We start from the raw sequence: 18,435 nt of genomic DNA, 5'->3' as shown, positions 1-18,435 counted from the left end.
CTGCTTCGTTCTCTGTTGTAGTTATGTGGGAGCCATGGCTTAGCTTTCTTGGGATCTATAATTAGGCAGGCATGCCAGTGGTTCATCTCAAATCATTCCCTTTGGGCGTTGAAAGGGGGTTTAAGGAGGTATTATGAATAACTACTATGATTAACCACGCTGCCGCTATTAAATGTGGACCTAATTATTATATTACCCCCCACAGCCGCCGACTACGACACATGTGCGTTCTTCCCTTCATCCAACTCTTCCCTGTCAAACAGTATTTACATTCTTGACTATGGGATCCTCTCAGACGGGCGGCTCCAGCCCCTGCTCGCACTTGCCGGTATCCGTATAACAGGCCAGGAACAGCTGATCACTGGCCTCGCCGATCCAGATGGTGTACCTGCCCGGGCCTTTCCCTCCTCCCCCGAGCGTCGCCCCGGGGACGACCCAGTTCTGCAGCTCGACGTCCCAGACGCTGACGTCCTTGCGCGTCAGCCGCAGCGTGACCGTCTGGCTCTCGCCGGGCGCCAGGGGGGGCGTCTTCTCAAAGTCGCGCAGCTGCACCGGCGGCGTGTCGTACGGGATGCCCGGCGGGTACTGCACGTACGCCTGCACCGAGGCCCGCGCCGGGCCGGGGAAGAACCGGGGCAGCCCGCCGGGGCCGCCGACACCACCCGTCGTCTTCTTCTCCGCCGCGGAGCTGATGTTGGCGCCGCTGCCGGCCGCGTTGGTCACCGTCACGTCGACCTCCCACGCCACGTCCCACAGCGCCGGGTGGCCGCCCTCGCCCCCGCCCGCCGCCGGCCCGGGCTTCTGCGTGGTTGAGTACCCGTCCGGGTAAGCGTACTTCTGCTTGCCGGTGGCGCCGATGGCCCACGCGGCGTCCGCCTCGGACTTCGGCAGCCACGAGTAGAGATAGCGCCAGATGGGCTTGAACCCGTCCGGGTAGTAGGCCTCCGAGGCGGCGGGCAGGTCGGTCGGGTAGGACGGGGTCGGCAGCTTGGAGGGCCGCGGCGGCGGGATGGGGTCCAGGGGGGCGGTGACGGCGCGAATGGTGGCGTTGGTGAAGGCGAAGGTGGTGTAGCTGAGGCCGTGGCCGAAGGCGAAACGCGGCTTGATGGAGCGCTTGTTGAGCCAGCGGTAGTCGATGTAGAGCCCCTCCGAGTACGTGTCTTGGACCTGGCCGAGGGTGAACCCCTTGAGCTTGGCGATGCTGTCGGGGTAGTCGGTCTCGGCCCGGGTGATGGAGTAGGGGAGGTGACCGCTCGGCGACACGTCGCCGAAGAGGACGCCGGCCAGCGACTCGCCCGCCTCCTGGCCCGGGAGGTGGGCGAAGAGGACGGCCTTGACGGAAGGGTGGTCGATCCAGGGCTCGAGGATGAGCGGCCCCACCGTGTGGGCGACGACGACCACGTTCGGGAACTTGTCGGCCACCTTCTTGACCAGCCCGTCACCGCCGTGCCAGGCTGCCAGCTTGTCCGCGTCGCGGTCGCCGTGGTTGTTCTCGACCGTGAAGCTGTTCTCGCCCGCGTCCGAGCTGATGAAGACGACGGCGACGTCGTCGGGGGCCGGCGCCTCGCCCGTGAAGAAGAGCGGGAACTCGTCGCTGTTGTGGAACTCGACGTCCGGGACCCTCTTCCTGATGGCCGTGATGGGGTCGTCGAAGTAGGGGTAGTCGGCCACGCCCGAGCCCCAGCCCATGCCGAGGGTGCCCTTGTTGCACGCCCTGTTCAGACAGGCGTTCGGCCCCGCGGGGTTGACCTGCGCGCCGGTCCCGAAGACGGTGATCTTTCCCGAGCCCGTCAGCGGCAGAAGGCTGCCGTCGTTCTTGAGGAGCGTAATGGCATCCTGGGCGACCTGGCGAGCGATCTTGTAGTGGTCCTCCTGGACGTTAACGAACCAGTTGACCTGGCCGATGGGAGAGAAGATGGCGGCCGGGTACAGGAGCCCGTTCCGGTCCCGCGTGTTGGACGAGAAGTTGGGCCGTGGGAAATCCTTGTCCTGCCTCATCTTATACCAGGCCGCCACCACCCGGGTAGCCATGTCATTCAGCCTATCTAGGGGCACGGAGCCGTTCAGGACGGACCTGGTCAGCTCGTACTGCCACAGGCTGAAGCCAAAGAGCGGGACGTTGGTGTCGCCCGGCATGTTGAGGTCGAGACCGGCCAGAGCCGAGCCGACGCCCGAGATGTGACTGAGCCAGTCTGACATGACCATGCCCTGGAAGCCGAGCTCGTCCTTGAGGAGGCCGTTGATCAGGTAGCTATTCTGCGACGAGGCGGACCCGTTCACGGCATTGTAGGCGGTCATGACCGCGCCGACGCCGGCGTGGACGGCCTCGGCGAACGGCCACAGGTACAACTCATGGAGCGTCCGGTCGTCTAGCAACTTTTGGTCAGCACAGCGCTGTACGGGAGCACGCCGGCGGAGCTGGTGGCGCTCCGAGGAATCCGTCCTTCTCACCAATGTTGGCGCTGTACCCGGGCTGGAACGGGTTGTACATGCGGAACATCTCCTGCTCGTTCCCGATCAGATGCTTGACGGTCGCGATAACACCCTGCTCCTGGACGCCCTTAATGTGCAAGGCGGCCGCCTTGGCCTGCAGCACCGGGTCGGCGCCGAACCCTTCCCAGTTCCGGCCGCCGAGTGGCTTCCGTCCAATGGGGCCAACGGAGGGGCCGAGATGGACGTTGGCCCCCTTGCCGCGGAACTCCCTGCCAATAGCAACTCCGCGGGCGTACATCAGGGCCTTATCCCACGTCGCCCCGGTGGTGATGCCGGGTGGGAAAGCGGTGACGTTGTCGGCGGATGCCACCCCAAGCGCCGAGTCTTGAAGGCAGAGCTGGGGGAAGCTCAGGCGGTCGGCGCTTCCCGTGTTTCCCACACATGGCCTGCATACCTCCTAGTCAGCAAAATGAAGGCGTGGAAGAGAAACGTGCTCTTGGACCGACCCTGTGAGGACAACATTTTAGCGACATGAGATGCTGGAGATAAGAACATAAAGAGAGAGGTGAGGGCCGCCTTATTCAGGGGGTCTCTACTACATACCCATGAAGATGCCGACGCCAGACGTGATGTTGGTCTTCTCAGCCAAAGTCATCCGAGACACCAAGGCGTGGGCCTTTGCATACGCATCCTTCCACGAATCAAGCCACCCGCCGTGCGGCGTGGGGTAGTAGGGAGCCGCATAGAATCCTTCTGGGACCTTGTCTCTCGGCCCAATGGTACGGGCGAGCGTTGGGGGAGCAGAGAGGCTGAGAACCAGCGAGAGCCAAACGGCGCTCGCGCGGTAAACCATCTCGACCGCGCCGTCTAGACCTTCGCGCTCCCAAGTCAAACAGGAAGTACAGGGAGGCAGGCAAGCAGGCCCGCCGATTTGAACTATTCCGGTCGGCTGTGGTTGAGAGACCAGGCGCACGCCAACAGGAGGACAAAGACGACAAGACCAGTCATTCGACGCGTCTTAAAGGGACGATCTCACTCGGCCCTTCTCACGACCTGCTCCCCCCCTTGACCAAGGTCGAGACCGGAGCGCCCTACTAGGTCAGGCGTCCCGCGAATGGGCGGACCGTTACATTCGGCTCCGGGATTTGCAGGGGCTAACCCAAGCACATGGCAGTCGGCGGATCGGCGGGAGGGGACCACGCTTGTAGTGTTGGTTCGGTATAACTACTCCCGTAGTCCTGGGGAGAATGGGGTGCCATTTAAAGCGCGTGGGCGCAACCGAGCTCCAGTCGCTTCCCCCACAACCCCTCCTTCTCTTCTCTCCCTCTTCCATGAAGCCGAATTTATGTATCCGTAGAGAAACGACGCGGCCTGCGATTCCTCATTCGCTGTTGTCTCCGAGCGAATGCGAAACTAGCTCCGTCCACCGCAGGAAACCGTCAGCTCACGCGGGGGAAGAGCACTCCTTTGGGGATAACAGATGGCCGAAGGGTTTCATTCCCCCTCCCTTGGCCTTCGATTTGCAGAGGTCGGAGTCGGGCCGGGGTGTGTCCATACTGCAATACCGGTCCGTACACCGCAACATTTGAATTTCTGATTTTGAAGCCGGACTGTTATGCAATCGACGGCATGTGCTATGCTCATTGCAGGGCATCACACAAGATCCTGATGTCTCCATCGCAAAAACAGCAGGATCCTGGAACGTATGTAAAGCGTGCCTACTGCGTCGAGGGTGCGTACTGTACATGCCCGCTCGGCCAGCGATTGAATGTGGCGCATGTTGCAGCACTCGAGATAGTGGAGTATTCCGCATGCGCTGCGTCTTTCCCTCTACTCCGTATGGAGTACTCTGGTGTGGAATGGCGAGTGGTAAGCCAAGAACTCCATGTGAACGGGGCGAAAGGCAATTGCCAAAAGCGGTCATGGGCGAATGCACTGTCGCATACACTAAAAGCAGGTTTTTTTGAGGTCACCTGGTCAGGTCCAGGGACAGTTGGTTTCTGTAGGAAGTATCATCTGCCTGTCGAGCTGTGTCTGTGTAAATAGACGTTTGTCTGTATGCTAGTCCGTCAGTTATTCAATCTGTCAGTCTTTCTGTCAGTCAGTCAGTCTGTCAGTCAGTCACTATTAAGTCGAGTTCGTCTGTCTGTATCGTCTGTGCGATTTGCGACAGCAAACTCGTCTGCACAAAAAAAGTAATAAAAAAAGCAAAAAGTCGAGACCATGAGATTGCGAACATACACTACGCAGTATGGAAGGTGCAAGCCTTGCCCTAATAGAATTTCCCCGAGAGGTCTGTTCTTTGATTCGCCGCCAACCCATGTCCCACAGCAGCCTCGGACGGATGCGCCAGCCCGCGCGTTCTCGAAAAAGGAAGGCCGCTTCCATGGTCAGGGCTGAAAGTTGCCCGTTGCATCCTACAGTACGGATTACACTACCGTGGTAGCGCCCCCCCACCACCCTCTCCATATCCCGTTGAGGGTTACGGGTGTATGTACTGTACTGTACAGTACATACATACTTGCAGTTCTACGAGGTAACTCGGTCCCTGTGTAGTGCATTGCAAAAGTGCTGTGGTCTGTTACACTGATAAAAAGACACGAGTCTCGAGGTATGTACGTAACAGGAGCTACCTTACACTAGAGGGTCCTGCGTCAGGTAGTAACACGTGAAGTGGATACCATATTTGGTACGTTACACCACGCTATCTGATCTGCACCCCGCGTCTTTCTTTTCGGGAAGCCCGGTACTGCGGACCCGACCAAGTAACCCAACGCGGGCACCAAGCCCAAAACTCGGCTCTCGTTCCTCGATCGTGACCTGCAGTGCGGCTCGGGAGATGGCAACGGAGCCGTTCACTACGCCGAATTTGGCGGCGCCATCCGGCTCGGCATAACTTGCAGTGTTTGCATCGTCGCAGAGAGAACCCGAGAAGTGGAAAACGAAAACGAACTGTCGCCGATCGGGGTCTGTCAAGCAGAACCATCAAGCAATGTCGGCCACAACGTGTCAGCCGCCCAACACCGCCCGATGCTCCTGGCGCCAGGTTAATTGCACGGTACATGCGCCAGCAGGACCTACTTGTAAATACAGTACATGGGTACACTGACTTTAGATACGTCCGTGACCAGTTGCGGCATTGAAACATGGGTCATCCCGCGCCGCCACTTGTTTTTCTTCTTCCCTTTACTTTTTCTCGAAACGGTGCCAGCCCGGCTTCCTCGGCCGCGGAGGGCGGCGGAAGAGGGAGGGGGGAGGGGGAGAGGGAAGGGGAGAGGAAAGAAAAGCGAAACAACATTTGATGGACTCGTGGGACAAATCAAGAAAACACCCCCTCCCCCCCACACCGCCTGCTACAACGTGGGCGAGCCATCCGCATTGGTGAGCTCGTCACACGTCGCATCAGGGTTTTGTGATCGCTCTCTCGTTCCCCGTGACGATCGCTCCGGAGACGGCGCCGACGGTGCCAGCCTCCTAAGCGCCCCGGTGCCCGCTCATAGCCCCACGGCGCAGGCGGCGTAGTATAAGATGCCGGTACCGCCGCGCCGTACGGCTAGTCACTGGCCTCGGATCGTGTGTAGACGTGGTCCACGAGGTCCAGTACTCCCTTCTATCTTCGTTCCGAAGGAGAGAGAGAGAGAGAGAGAGAGGATAAAGCAGAGAGGAGTCGTCGCCGTCGTCATCTCTGAGCACCACTTTCTCAGCACTCTTGCCGTGATATCGAGCCTTTTTCCACATTCTGAGCGATCCGCCATGAAGAGCCTCCTCACCTTCCTCCCGCTGGCTTCCGTCGCCCTCGGAGCACCAAGCTTGTGGGGAAGACAAGGTATGTCGTGCCCCCGAGAGGACGGTTGTGTGTGTGAGAGAGAGGGGGAGAGATAGAAGAGGGGGGGGGGGAGAGAGTGCGCGCCTGACTGACAAGAATCAAGCTGCCATCACCGAGGAGCAGCTGAACGAGCTCGAGCTGTACGTCCAATGGGCCGCAGCCGCCGCCTGCAACGGAAACCAGGCCCCGAACCAGCCCGTCATCTGCAATCCGACCCTGTGCTCCAGGTTCGCGTCCCACAACGCCACCGTTGTCGCCTCGTTCATGTATGTTCTTCTCCCGGCGCCCCTTTTTGTGCCCCGCCGTACCGTACTATTGTCTAATACCATAACTACGACAGCGGTCCCGAGACAGATATCTGGGGCTTCATAGGCCTGGACCCTGTTGACGAGAGGATTGTCGTCTCCTTCAGGGGCTCCAGCTCGATCCAGAACTGGATTACCGAGTAAGAACAACGGGCCCGAGCACAACCCCCTCTATCCCCCCTCCTCCATGCCTCGCCTCCATCCCTCCTCCATGCCTCGCCTCCATCGGCCATCTTCTGACAAATGACCTCCGCAGCTTCGACATCATCCAGCGTCCGTGCAACCTCACCGACGACTGCCTCGTACATACCGGTTTCGACAGAGCCTGGGAAGAGGTGGCCAACGAGGTACTGAACGGCCTGACCGCCGCCGCGGCCGCCCACCCGAGCTACAGGATCGCCGTGACGGGCCACTCGCTGGGCGGCGCCGTCGCGACCGTCACGGCCGCCCACGTCCGCCGCGCCGGCTTCCAGGCGGACCTGTACACGTACGGCTCCCCGCGGGTCGGCAACGAGGCGTTCGCCGACTTCGTCACCAGGCAGCCGGGGGCCGAGTACCGCGTCACGCACGCCGACGACCCCGTCCCGCGGCTGCCCCCGTTGTGCCTCAACTACAGGCACACGAGCCCCGAGTACTGGATCGACCCGGACGACAAGGACGTCGTGTCGATCGACGAAATCAGATACTGCCCCGGTTACTCCAACACCGACTGCAACGGCGGGACCGCGGGCTTAGACACGTCCGCTCACGGCTGGTACTTCCAGAACCTGAGTGGCTGCGCCCAAGAGATCTCGTCGTTCGACGGCTTCGACGATCCGGAACTCGAGCGCACCCTGAGCCGGTACGCCGAAATGGACGTCAAGTTGGCGGCCAACCTGAACGCCCAGGGACAGCCATAGTCGGAGCACAAGCAGTGCGGCCATTATGGCGAAAAGGAGGGAGAGAAGAAAAAGGCCGTTCGTTAAAAAAGAAAGGGAAGGGGGAGGGAGGGAGGGAGGGAGGGAAGCACAAGTCATCTCAGCATCTCCTTCATTTCCTTCCGTAATCAGCCAGTTGCCTCCTACCCAGGCTCCACAAACTCCGGCCTCCATTAAGTAACACTCAGTCGAGAGCGTTGGGCTCGAAGTGACCTCTCCCAAGAACTGATGGAAGAAAAGGCAGATAAACTAATAAATAAATACCCGCTGGTCCGAGATATGGGCGTCGTACAAGAAGAGGTCATTTAACGGAGAAACCAGTCCTCAGGGACTTCTTCTATTTACCTCAAGAGTCCCCGTTCCCAAGGGGTATCAAAACCATACTCTCACAAGCCCACTCCCTCGTGATACAAAGGGAATTGTATGTACCTTTAATACAGCGCCATAGCCCGACATGCCACACCGGATAGTACCCCTGCCATGCCATGCCATGCCATGCCATGTCATCCTAAATGCCGCGCCGGTCCCGTTTCCCCGGGCCAGAATTGATGATGCCGACCTGACCCAAACCCATGCGCCACAGGTAGCCGAGGCCAATACTCCGCACAAAAAAGGACGAGAAATGAATAAAAGAGAAGGAAGAGAGAAAAAACATATGGGACCCCAAAAAGAACCGCAATCAACCCCGTTTAAACAGCCTCTTTGTACTCCCCACCTTCCCCAACTCCCCGAACGTAGTTCTACCACTCCCGTCTCCACGGTCCATCAAGCTCGCCTCCAAGCCCTTGACACCGCCTGCCGCTGCACCTCCCTCGGCACCGGCCACGGACGGTACAGACGAGAAAGAAGAAGAAGGCGGCGGCGGCGGCGGCGGCTTTCGCTCGCTACTCGCAATGCGCACCTTCTCCTTGATGCTCTCCACCCACGCTCTGCTTTCCTCGCTCATTTCGATCTGCTTGGCGCGGGGCCCCGCCATGCCTAGTGCGAACGTACCGTCGTCCTCTTCCCAGCTGATGCGTGAGCTGGAGCGCGAGCGCATCGACGAGGACGCATCCGAGGGCGGGGTCGCATCCAGCCTGCCCAGGTTTGCGAGGGGTGTCTTGGGCCGGATTGCCGCCGGTAGCTGCTGGTGGTTTTGCTCGTCCGAATTAACTGTCGGCGAGCGTCTGGTCTTGCGCACTTTCAGCGGCGAGACGGGCGAGTGCGCGTCCATAGCCGAGGCCGGGCGGCTGGGCGGGGTGGCGTCAGGGGGGCGCACCGAACCGGTGCGCGGGATGTCTCTGACCTCGACCTTACCGTCGGTGGCGGCGCCAGCGGAGCGCCGGAGGTGGTGGCTTGCGTATTCTTTGAGGTACTCCCCAAGGTCGGCCCAGCCGCCACCCACGCGGACCATGACGCGCTCTCCGTGTTCGCCCACGCAGCGGATGAAGAGTTTGATTAGCGCCTCGCCGTTGGAACGGGAGAGGTGATAGACCTTGATTTCTCTGTTGTCGCGCTGGTGACGAGGACGCGAGTTTCTGGCAGGCGCCAGAGTGAACGAGGGCGTCGCAGAGCGGGAGTAGACGGACCGCATGGACCCGTTGGACTGGGTGCGCGGGATTGCGTCCGACCTGGAGCTCCTGCGCGCCGTTGGCATTTTAAAGTCTGGTGGGTTGAGATTGACGGCGGGAGGCTCTGCGGTCAGCCGGATCTTAGCCGGCACTGATTCCAGAATCTCGCTGATTTGTTGTTGAAGTTGGTCGTCCATGCCTGGCATCTGCCTTTCGGACGGTGTGCCTGGTTCCGTTGCGTCGTCATCATCCAGGGTTGTTGATGTCGTCGGAGTGCCTGGAGGGCTGGGGAAGCTCGGCAGCTCTGTGACCGTGGGATGGTCATTGAAGCTTACCGACCGTGATCTGGTCGACAATAGTGACCGATTGGGACCCTCCTCCTGGTCCACGCGCCCATGATCAAAGGAGTCCGAAACTCCTTGGTCGAGCAGGTCACTGGAAAAGGAATCCATGAACATGCTGGGCGCTTCGTTTAAAACCGTCGAAGATTCCGAGACGCCGCTAGCGCGTCTACCGCTCTGGGCTGGTTGGGGCGCACCGTGCCCTGAGATGTCCCACAGCTCAGAATCGGAGCTGAACGAAGACCCAGGGGCGTCCTCGGGTCTTGCTCCATGGTTGTGATGGGCCTTCGACGGCTCCGACGCGAGCACAGTGTGGGGCCCCGCACCACTCGAGCCGTCAGATGCGCTCTGCACAAGTTCACTGTCGGTATTCGGGTAGTCGTCCTCCGGCGTCTGCGCCTGGTCTTCGGTGGTTGATTGAATCTTGATGACCGGCGGGGAGACGTCGGGTCTCGAGTCCGGTTTCTGTGCACCGTCGGGCGGCCGCTCTCCCTCTGGTACCTGTGTCTGTTCCCGTTCCAGGGAGTCTGACGCAAGGGACTTGTTGGCGGCAACCGACGGGCCGCTTCTATCCGCTTCCGAATGCTGAGGCGGTACGGAGGCGCCCGTCGCCGGAGCGGCCTGCACTATCGAGCTAATCAGATCGGTCTGCTTCATCTTCCTGTCGCAGGCCACAGTCCATTCGCCGTAGCCATGCTCCAGCGTATCCACTCGGTCGATCCAGTCCTCTGGCAGCGTATCGGGCTGTCCTTCCAGGATGTCTAGCATGGCATCCAGGTCGCGACCGGCCTTGGCAACTTTCTGTCCGATAACGGACTTCATCACCTCCAAATCATCCAGAGGCGACACCGCAGATGGCGCACCCGTGCTTCCGCTCTGAATACGCCTGTCAGGGCCGAGCGCATTCCAGCCAGACTGCAGCGCCGCCTCAGCGTCTGACACTGAGGCCAGGAAGACCGGTATCTTTCGCAGCACCAGGAGCCGAAGGCTCCAAGCATTCATCAGCTTGGTAAGCCGGGAAAGTTCCGGCAGGGCTTGGAGTGTGGTGGCGGTGACCAGGGCGGTCAAATCGCCGAGCCTTGTAATGCTGGAGAGCGACATCGCGGAGCGGCCCGAGTCAATGACGGGGGTTCCCGGGCGCGATAAAGGCAAGATGTGGTTGTTTAGGACCTGGCTCTTGATCTCTTCGATATTGAGCTCCTCCAGCCCCTGTGCGATTTCGTCAATTCGTTTTTCGTATCTCGCAACGTCGGCCGCCGGGAGGCTTCCGTTGTATTCTTGATCCGAGGCCTGGGATGTGCCGAGCCCCGGAATCGCTTTCCTCTTGTCTGCGGGCATCTCAAAGCCCGCAGAGCCCCCGCCAGCCGGCCATGGCCAGGAGGAGAGCTCGCTTAGCCATTCGTGGATGGTGTTCGAGGCAATTGCGACCCTCAGCGCGAAGGCCTGCTCGGCTGGGGTCGCTGCCTCTATGCAGGCCTTCAGGCTTCCCGAGGGGTTCCGGAAGGCGTCGACCACGGTCCGCGGGGTAAGGTTCGAAAGAAGGTCGTCGGTGTTCCGTTGGCGGGTGGGTGATGATTCGGACGTTGACCGGAGCCGGCGGCCCCGGGAGGGAGCAGAGAGCCCGGGAGTCCGGGCGGACGGCGACTCGTTCATGGCTGTTGTAGGTGGTTGTGCAAGCTGGTGTCGTTGGTGATCAGTTGGTCGAGGGGACGGGCACCGCCCAACATAATGGCCTTGTTTTTCCCTATGAGCCTGACGAAACAGTAGAGAGCAGCTTCCCGGAGGTTCCCATAGTCGGTAAAGGAAAAAAAAAGACGATGACGGCGTTGGGCGAAGCTGGGAGCCTGCTGTGATTCGCTGCGCGGCGGCCTTTGAAGCGTCCGCTGGTTGCTTCCCCACGCTTGGCCCGCAGATACTTGATTCGCTGACGAGATGACACAACTACGGGCGACAAGCTGGAACGTAAGGCGTGGTGTCCGAGCTTGCGGGTAGGTGCAGCTGACGGGATCAAGAAAGAATGAGGCGAGCAGGTGCCGGAAGGTCGGGCACCGTGAAACGTCAAACGAGCGTTGCAAATAAGTGCGACGTATGTAAAGCAAGTGCAGCAGCAATACGGATAGTTGATGCAGCACGGTACTCGTAGAGAGAGAGAGACGGGAAACGACGGAACCGCAGCAATTAGCGGTGGCCGAGTCGGTCAGATTTGGAGTCGAAAAAAGAGATAAACGAGAGTCACGCCGTGCGACACGGCAAGGCAAAATCGGTTATGTTGTTGTTTGTTCAAAAAAGAGAGGCACAAAAAGAAAGGCGAGACGGGGCTCGAAACGAGGAGCGAAAGCCTCATTAAAGGAACGCGGGCGTGGACGGGGATCTGACGGGGATCTGGCGTCGCCCGGATCGACCTCTGGGGAGATTAGAATTTCGGAAAGCAGTCTCGGCGCTGAGCTAGAACTGTTTTGGCATATTGGCTAGCCGCTTGCTATCCCAAAGAGGCGATGCAGCATGGGGCCCCCTAACAACTGCGCTGCGAAATTTGGGTGGCTGGGTGATAGCAAATACTTGGGGCCGTCAAAACGCGCTAAGGCGCGTCATGGTGGAAGAGAGAACAAGGGCCTCACGGGCCATACTGGCCCATGTCGAACCTCAAATTACGATGCTCCGCCAACCGAGCAAATGACGAGGGTAAACTCCACGATAACTAAGCAGACTGCACCAGAATCCACTTGCTTTTCGTGTTCCGGAGCTATCGGGTCTCACACGGCTGGCCGGGCAACCGATCTCGCGACGGGCGAGGAGGAGCACACGACAATCTGCTCCAACGAGGGAGCCAGGATTAGAATCCAAGTGAGAGAGTCGGGCGACTCGCTCCGTAGTGTAGGCTGCGACTATATGTGCATATTCCAGGGTAAATGCACTAGTGTTTGTCTAAGGTATACAACCTACCTTAGCTAGGTAGTTGGCTGTAGCAGGCGATTGGTAACTACCTCATCTCCAAGGTATTTCGCGCCCAGGAATTGGTCGCGCGTAACCCAGTTGTTCTTTCCCTGGTTTTCAAGGCCCTTCCTTTCCCTGGACGCTCTTTCACGTTCCCTTCCCTTCCTCATTACCTTACCAGCCGTACCAGTGGAAACAGGCATGGTGGTATGTACTCAGTGTTCAACCCAATTAATATGAACGCAGTGTAGCTTGTTTAGTTGACATATTTAATCATCATTAGCCGCTCTACTCCGTAAAACATTGGATATACCTATTCGAGCTTTTTGCCTTCCAATTCCAACCCGGTCCATAACCATATGAGGATTCTTGGCAAATTCATTCGTCGAAGGGCGACGGAATAAAAAAAAACCTTACGACGCCGTTCTCTCCCATAATCCAACCCGCCTGGCTCATATCATGGATCATGAAACTTTGCTAGCCAGCGAAACCAAAAGAGAAGAAGCCCCAGGGCAGAAGAAAGCAGAGGAAGACGAGGCTATGAAAGAAGCCTTGATCAGACCAAACCCTTCATCGGGCAGGATAATAACCGAGTCCACTCGTTAGTGGCTAATCCCCTCGGGCAAGCTCATCCACTGCTCGATGGCCCCCTCGCCACCGCCCATCTCCAACCCGGCCTGATGAGGGTGATCCCCGGGCCCGGCCGAAAACATGCCTCCCATGAACGAGTCGTCCGAGGTGCTGAGCCCGCCCTCGGCAGGGAACTGCAGCCACTGGTCAAAATCAAAGTTGTTGCCCCCCGCGCCCGCCCCCGCACCGGCGCCCGCACCAGCCAACAGGCCGGGCGCGGTGCTGTCGCCACTCGTACCTCCCAGACCAGCAGGAGTGCCGGCGGTAAAGTCGAGCCCGGTGCCGCCGTTGCTGCTACTACTGCCGCCGTTGCCCATGACCTCATCCGCCATGGACACGTCCACGTCCATGTCTACATCTTCGCTGTCGGTATGCGGCGGCGTGGTCGCGCCGACGGCGGCAGCGAGGGCGGACGGGTCGCCGGCGTCATCTGATACGTTGGGCATAAAGGCTTGTGTCGTGGCGATGGGGCCGTGATGGCTCTGCGGGGGGAAGAGGCTGCTGGCGGTGGTGCCGTTATTGTTATTATTAGCGTTATTGTTGTTGCTGGCCGTCCTCAGATTGAGAAACACGTTCTCCGGGGGCGGCGTCGACGGGCGCTCGGGGACGAGATTCAGCGCCGGCGCCAGGACGCGGTTGAGTATCTTGCCCGGCCGCGCTCCCGGCATGGCCACCAACGGCGGTGTCGGCTGCGGCGGTTGAGGTTGGGGGGCCTGGCCCAGCATACCCTTCCGCAGCAACGCATCCAGGAATCCGGTCGCGAAATCTGCCGCTGCATAGATGTTCCGCAGGTTGGTCATCACCACGAGACACTCCTTCAGGCCCCGCACGGCATTGGCGCGGGTGTCCGGGTCGAGGCTCTTGGTGTCGAGCATGTGCACAATCATGGCCGGCAGGATGACGGTCACGCCGGTCGTCGGCAGGAACCGGTCGAGGCTGTGCTGGCGCATCTCGGCGGCCATGCGAGTGATATGCTCGGCCGCCTCGCGCACGCGCTTCCGGGCCGTTTCCTGCACTTCGACCGGGGTCCGGGGCCCTTCGGTGGGCGAGGCCGGAAGGAAGAGCGGGCGGTGCAGGGCCGAGACGGTGGTGTGGTAGATCATGTGGAGGAGGTTGCGCTGCACGGCGATGACCTTGTTGGCATCGGTGATGGTGACGGAATCGAGCGGGCGGTACCGGCAAGGCTCAGGCAGGCCGGCGAACCAGTCCCGCAGGTTCTGGTCGACCTTTTCGACTTCTTGCATGTTCTCGGGATTCTTGTTAGGGAGCAACATGTGGGTGCTGTTGATGGTGTGCTCGGGCCGCACGCCGCTGCGACTGAGGACCGAGTATTGCACCCTGAGCATGTCGCCGATGAGCATGCACAGCTTGGCCTTCTCGATGCACATGACGGCGAGCTCGCGTTGCATTCCGACGTCGCGGATCAGGGCGCACTCAGGCCCCAGCAGGGTGTTCTCCGCCGGAAGGGGGTCGATATCGAAATCATCCTCGTTCAACGGGGGCACGTCGAAATCTTCGCTCTTGATCCGGGTCGGACGGCGCATGCCGAGCGCGACCAGGCGGTCCCGCATGAGGCAGGACCACCAAACGCGCTTCCACAGCTTCTGCTTCCGCGGGATCATGGGCGTCTTGGCCGGGTCGCGGTGGAGGCCGATGGTGTGGGCCAGCGAAATGGCCACGCCCATCCAGTGCCAGGTGTCTTTCTGGTCATCCGGCGTCTCGTACCAGTACGTCATGAGCAGCAAGCCCTGGACCAAGATCAGGCGATCCGTCTCGTAGTCGAAGTCGTAGAGGAGCTAACGTCTTGTCAACACGGCCGACTCCGTTTAGTGTCTCTCCCAGCTATCATGCTACCACTTACCCTTGTCCTGGAGAAAAAGGCCCTCCTTGCGTCCCTCCGGCTCGCGTAACCGGCATCCTTCAGCAGAGTCTCGTCCACAAAAGCTGTTGCGGAGAACATGACAGCATGGTACAAGAACAGGCTGATCTTGCCCGAGGCGCCGGACCGGTCGTTGACCACCCTGAGAAAATCATGGAGCTCCAGGAGCGGCATGTACGGATACACATACTCGATGAAAGCCGCAATTAGGGCGTTTTGCAGAGGAAGGGACGGCAGCGAGAAGACCTGCTTCTGAGCCAGATACTGCCGGTCCTCCGCAAGCACGCGGTCCGGGAAGGGCTTGATGAAGGCCGGCCATTCGCTGGCCTGCTCGAAGGCAGTCCTGAGGAGAGGGTGCAGCAGCGCTGGAGAGGCCGCAATTCCCGGGGCCACCGGAGGAAACCCCGTCAGGGCCGCCGATGCCGCCGCGGACCCCGGGGTGCCGAACCCGCCAGGGGTCTGTTGGTCTATCAGATGTCAGATGTCAGCGCAACATGTTTCGAATCACAAGCCAATGAATTTTTTTCTCGGCCATCTTTGTTCTCGTTGTCTGTCCTTCCTCCTGCTCGTCTTGTGCCACGACTCTCCTCTGACATGTGATTCTTGGGTTCTGGTGGGTCACGCCGGAGAAACATGGGGCGGGGAAGGGATGCGACATTGCAGGATTGCGGCGGAAACTGGGGGAGCCCCAAGACCTGAACAACTTACAGAGCAGACCGCCGGCCGCCTGTCCACCGTCGACCCCATTCAGGGGGAGAGAGAAGGACCCGTTCGGAGCAAATGCTGGCTTCGTGAGATTGGCGGTGATGACCGGGGGAGCGGCGCCAATGCTCTTCGTGCGAAGTGCCTCGGCAGTTCCAGCACGCGCCCCCACTGCTGCCGGGCCGCAGTTGTATGGGAGATTCTTTCTGGAAAGAGCGAAACGGGCAGGGGCGCCTGTGGTCAGCCAGGCCTGTTCTTGCTTCTCGTTGTGTGTTGTGCCCTTTTTGCATCCCAAAATGACGCAATTTGACACACGGAAGGAGAGAACGTAGAACAAGAAAGAATAGAAGAAGGAAAGCAAGAAAACATGTCGTAGATTCTTCCTCTTCCCCCGGCCGAGTCAAACAAAAACGTGGGCAAACGAGAATTGCTGTTGCTGGTTTCGGGGAAGCACCAATTGGAGACCCGGAAGATCAAACTTACTTTCGCCTGCGGCTCTCCTGGACAATACATTCCACGTCGTCCCAGCGGCAATTGCCGCAGGGCGCACCCTCAACCACATCGCAGCGTACCTTGCGGGCCCTACACGATACGCAGGCCCGGGCCGCCCGCCGTTTCGTGACTTTGCCTTCTGTCGATCCTGACATGCGCTTCTTGGGCGAGGCTGCCGTCTCAGTGCTTGCCGTTGAGGTTGGTGCCGTAGCAGGCGCCGGGGGTGGTGACACGGAGCCCGCTGGGCCCGAGGACGACCGTGGTGACGGTGAATCCCCGTGGTCAGACATTATGGGCGTGCTCGTAGGTCGACGAACATAGAATTGGTCTCGAAACTGCGGCCGCGGCCTAGCGATGCCGTCCTGTCGAAGATTTGAACCCGGATCTTGCGGCGAGAGCTTCGAGCGGAGTCGACGGGTGGGTGGTTGCGGGTATGTGGGTAGGTTCCTATGTGAAGCGGCTCCAAAGCGTGCTTGACGTGTATCCGTGGGTGTCCAATGCCAAGTTCGTGAGGACCTTTACTTTGCTTTCGACGATGCAAAGGAGAACAAGCAGTGGGAAAGACCTCAAGGTGTCACAGGGGACTCGGTTTGTATTTGGTAGTAAGACGATTGGCATGAGTCCCTTGGTGGGGAGGAAAGGGGAGGGGGGACCCAGCATTATATCGAGCCATGGCAAATTCCCCAGACGGGACAGTCACAGGCCTCGCGAACGCGATACGTACCCGCAGCGTTAGGATGGAGCCCTGGGGGCGATAGCGACACCTCGATGGCCAAGTCTGGGGACATGGATGTCCTGTTTGGGGAAGCGTGGGTACCTTGGGCCTACCATAGTAGGCCACCCACAAAACAGCAACGAGCTGGTCGACAGCGGTAAACGGCTCTCCTTGGTGGCAAGCAGACTGGGGCTCGCCGGCGAGAGATACACGCTACTTGAAACACGCAGTGACCTTCGTCATGACCTGTGAGTCTCCGTCTTTGCTCTCCTGGCCCCTCCGCCGATGTCAGGGACGATTGCGATGATGACGAGAGGGCGCTCGAGCCCCAATTGGCCCTAAAGGAACTGCGGTAAGCACCTAAGGTATCTACTGTGTACCTAGCGACTTGGTAGGTAGGAATAACGTAGATACACCACATCAACTTTGGTTGAGGCTACTTAGCCCTTGCACAGTTACACGCACCATGCCCCGCCAAGAGGCCCTCGCATGCATCACGAGGGAATTCAGGATTGTCAGCCAGCAAGGCGCAAGAGACGAATCGAGCCTTTCATCCGACCCCTGGCTCGGGCACGGGCCCCCATTGCACAATGCGGGCAGCGCAGGCCCGCACAAAAAAACAACAAAAATAACTGGCTCATTTCCTCCCGTCTTGTGATTGGGGCAAGCACAAAGCCAAGTGAACAACTTTCTCCCCCCATAGTAAACGCTAACGCTGTCATTCCTCGCGAGCCCCGCAGAACCGTCCTCGCTGTGGGGAAGAAGCGCTCCATGCCTCATTCTGCCAAGCGGCGTGTGGAGAAGCCAATCAGCGCCCCTCGCCTCATCGCCGAGCCGCGACCACACGTGTGAACTCCCGCTGTCGCGACCCGGGCCCAGTTCGCCAGCTCTTAAGGAGCCAGGGGTTGCGCAGCGGAGGCGAGGATCGGCCAGGACACTTGCTCCGGTCTTTGGATGTCCATCTTTTGGACGAGAGGAGCCCGGTCGGCCACCTTCTTGTGTAGGATGGGCGGAAACGGGGCAAAAGCATTTGATCAGGACTCCCGTGTACGTTGCCCCGTGTTCGGTGCCGGGCGATCAACAAGGCACATGTCAGCCAAAAACGGACCAAACAAAACCTTCATTTCAAGGTCTGTAGAGAGGGAGAGCAACTGAGCGAGACAAGCCAGCAGGTAGTTAGCAGACGTTGTCCCGTCACCCGGGGAGGGGCCAATTGATTACAGATTGCATTTCTAGAAGAGAGGGAAAAAAGCGCGCATACCCGCATCTCCCAGGGCGTAGGGATTCAAAAGGCGCAGGCTCGGCAGGTGATGTCGGTGAAACGGTCGTGTGCTTGCGTGTTGAGGCGAAAGGGCGAAAGGGGCGAATCACAGCCCGGCCGTTGGCCCGAACTCTGCAAGAGCTCTCTGCCCGCCGTGCAACAAACCTCATCCTTCCCGCTGCCCGCCCGTTGGGCCGCAGTTGGTCCCGACCTCAAGAGAGTTGCGACTTACCTCCTCAGAAACTCTTCCTCAGGATTGCTGGTTGACTTACCAAGGAGCAACGCGGCGTCAATGGCCGACGCTGCAACACGACTGCTGCGAAATTGCCAAACCGGGAAGGGAGGTCGGCAAGACTCGGAGCTGAAGTCGATGATCGATCGGGGTTGGTACGTGCACAGTACATGCATGAAGAACTCGAGTACTCCGTACCCTGGACGTTTTTCGTCGGG

The 18,435-nt window shown here is 59.6% G+C and overlaps 5 protein-coding genes across 5 annotated transcripts; 2 read left to right on the top strand and 3 right to left on the bottom strand.

The window, feature by feature from the left end:
- Positions 1 to 291: 291 nt before the first annotated feature.
- MYCTH_2059579 (glycoside hydrolase family 3 protein) lies at positions 292 to 3,286 on the bottom strand (the record flags this gene model as incomplete). The annotated part of the gene is made up of 4 exons (XM_003661435.1): positions 292 to 675; positions 724 to 2,369; positions 2,452 to 2,879; positions 3,033 to 3,286. 4 exons carry the CDS (start codon positions 3,284 to 3,286, stop codon positions 292 to 294), a joined length of 2,712 nt encoding a protein of 903 aa, XP_003661483.1.
- Positions 3,287 to 6,186: 2,900 nt separating this feature from the next.
- On the top strand, positions 6,187 to 7,463 carry MYCTH_100838 (uncharacterized protein; the record flags this gene model as incomplete). Its single annotated transcript, XM_003661434.1, has 5 exons — positions 6,187 to 6,259; positions 6,363 to 6,525; positions 6,600 to 6,704; positions 6,821 to 7,357; positions 7,403 to 7,463. 5 exons carry the CDS (start codon positions 6,187 to 6,189, stop codon positions 7,461 to 7,463), a joined length of 939 nt encoding a protein of 312 aa, XP_003661482.1.
- A 608-nt stretch (positions 7,464 to 8,071) lies between these two features.
- On the bottom strand, positions 8,072 to 11,297 carry MYCTH_2300938 (uncharacterized protein). Its single transcript, XM_003661433.1, has one exon. It carries the CDS (start codon positions 11,023 to 11,025, stop codon positions 8,161 to 8,163), a length of 2,865 nt encoding a protein of 954 aa, XP_003661481.1. The 5' UTR covers positions 11,026 to 11,297; the 3' UTR covers positions 8,072 to 8,160.
- Positions 11,298 to 12,551: 1,254 nt separating this feature from the next.
- Positions 12,552 to 16,657, bottom strand: MYCTH_2300935 (uncharacterized protein). The gene is made up of 4 exons (XM_003661432.1): positions 16,001 to 16,657; positions 15,524 to 15,723; positions 14,798 to 15,282; positions 12,552 to 14,732 (listed from the first exon to the last, which is right to left on the bottom strand). The coding sequence occupies exons 1-4, from the start codon at positions 16,297 to 16,299 to the stop codon at positions 12,909 to 12,911; spliced, it is 2,808 nt and encodes a 935-aa protein (XP_003661480.1). The 5' UTR covers positions 16,300 to 16,657; the 3' UTR covers positions 12,552 to 12,908.
- Positions 16,658 to 17,190: 533 nt separating this feature from the next.
- On the top strand, positions 17,191 to 17,576 carry MYCTH_2125197 (uncharacterized protein; the record flags this gene model as incomplete). The annotated part of the gene is made up of 2 exons (XM_003661431.1): positions 17,191 to 17,378; positions 17,465 to 17,576. The coding sequence occupies 2 exons, from the start codon at positions 17,191 to 17,193 to the stop codon at positions 17,574 to 17,576; spliced, it is 300 nt and encodes a 99-aa protein (XP_003661479.1).
- Positions 17,577 to 18,435: the final 859 nt, after the last annotated feature.

Source organism: Thermothelomyces thermophilus, chromosome 2, assembly GCF_000226095.1.
Source record: "Thermothelomyces thermophilus ATCC 42464 chromosome 2, complete sequence".
NCBI classification, from domain to species: domain Eukaryota; kingdom Fungi; phylum Ascomycota; class Sordariomycetes; order Sordariales; family Chaetomiaceae; genus Thermothelomyces; species Thermothelomyces thermophilus.
Note: the sequence above shows the minus strand (reverse complement) of the source record. Positions and strands in the feature narration are given on the sequence as shown.

What these genes read in the sequence shown, in the direction of transcription:
- MYCTH_2300938 (XM_003661433.1), bottom strand. Translation starts at nt 11,025, where the DNA reads ATGAACGAGTCGCCGTCCGCCCGGACTCCCGGGCTCTCTGCTCCCTCC.
- MYCTH_2300935 (XM_003661432.1), bottom strand. Translation starts at nt 16,299, where the DNA reads ATGTCTGACCACGGGGATTCACCGTCACCACGGTCGTCCTCGGGCCCA. An exon ending in CAGGAGAGCCGCAGGCGAAA is followed by an intron (nt 15,724 to 16,000) that starts GTAAGTTTGATC and finishes CGCTCTTTCCAG; the next exon opens with AAAGAATCTCCCATACAACT. An exon ending in CCTTTTTCTCCAGGACAAGG is followed by an intron (nt 14,733 to 14,797) that starts GTAAGTGGTAGC and finishes ACAAGACGTTAG; the next exon opens with CTCCTCTACGACTTCGACTA.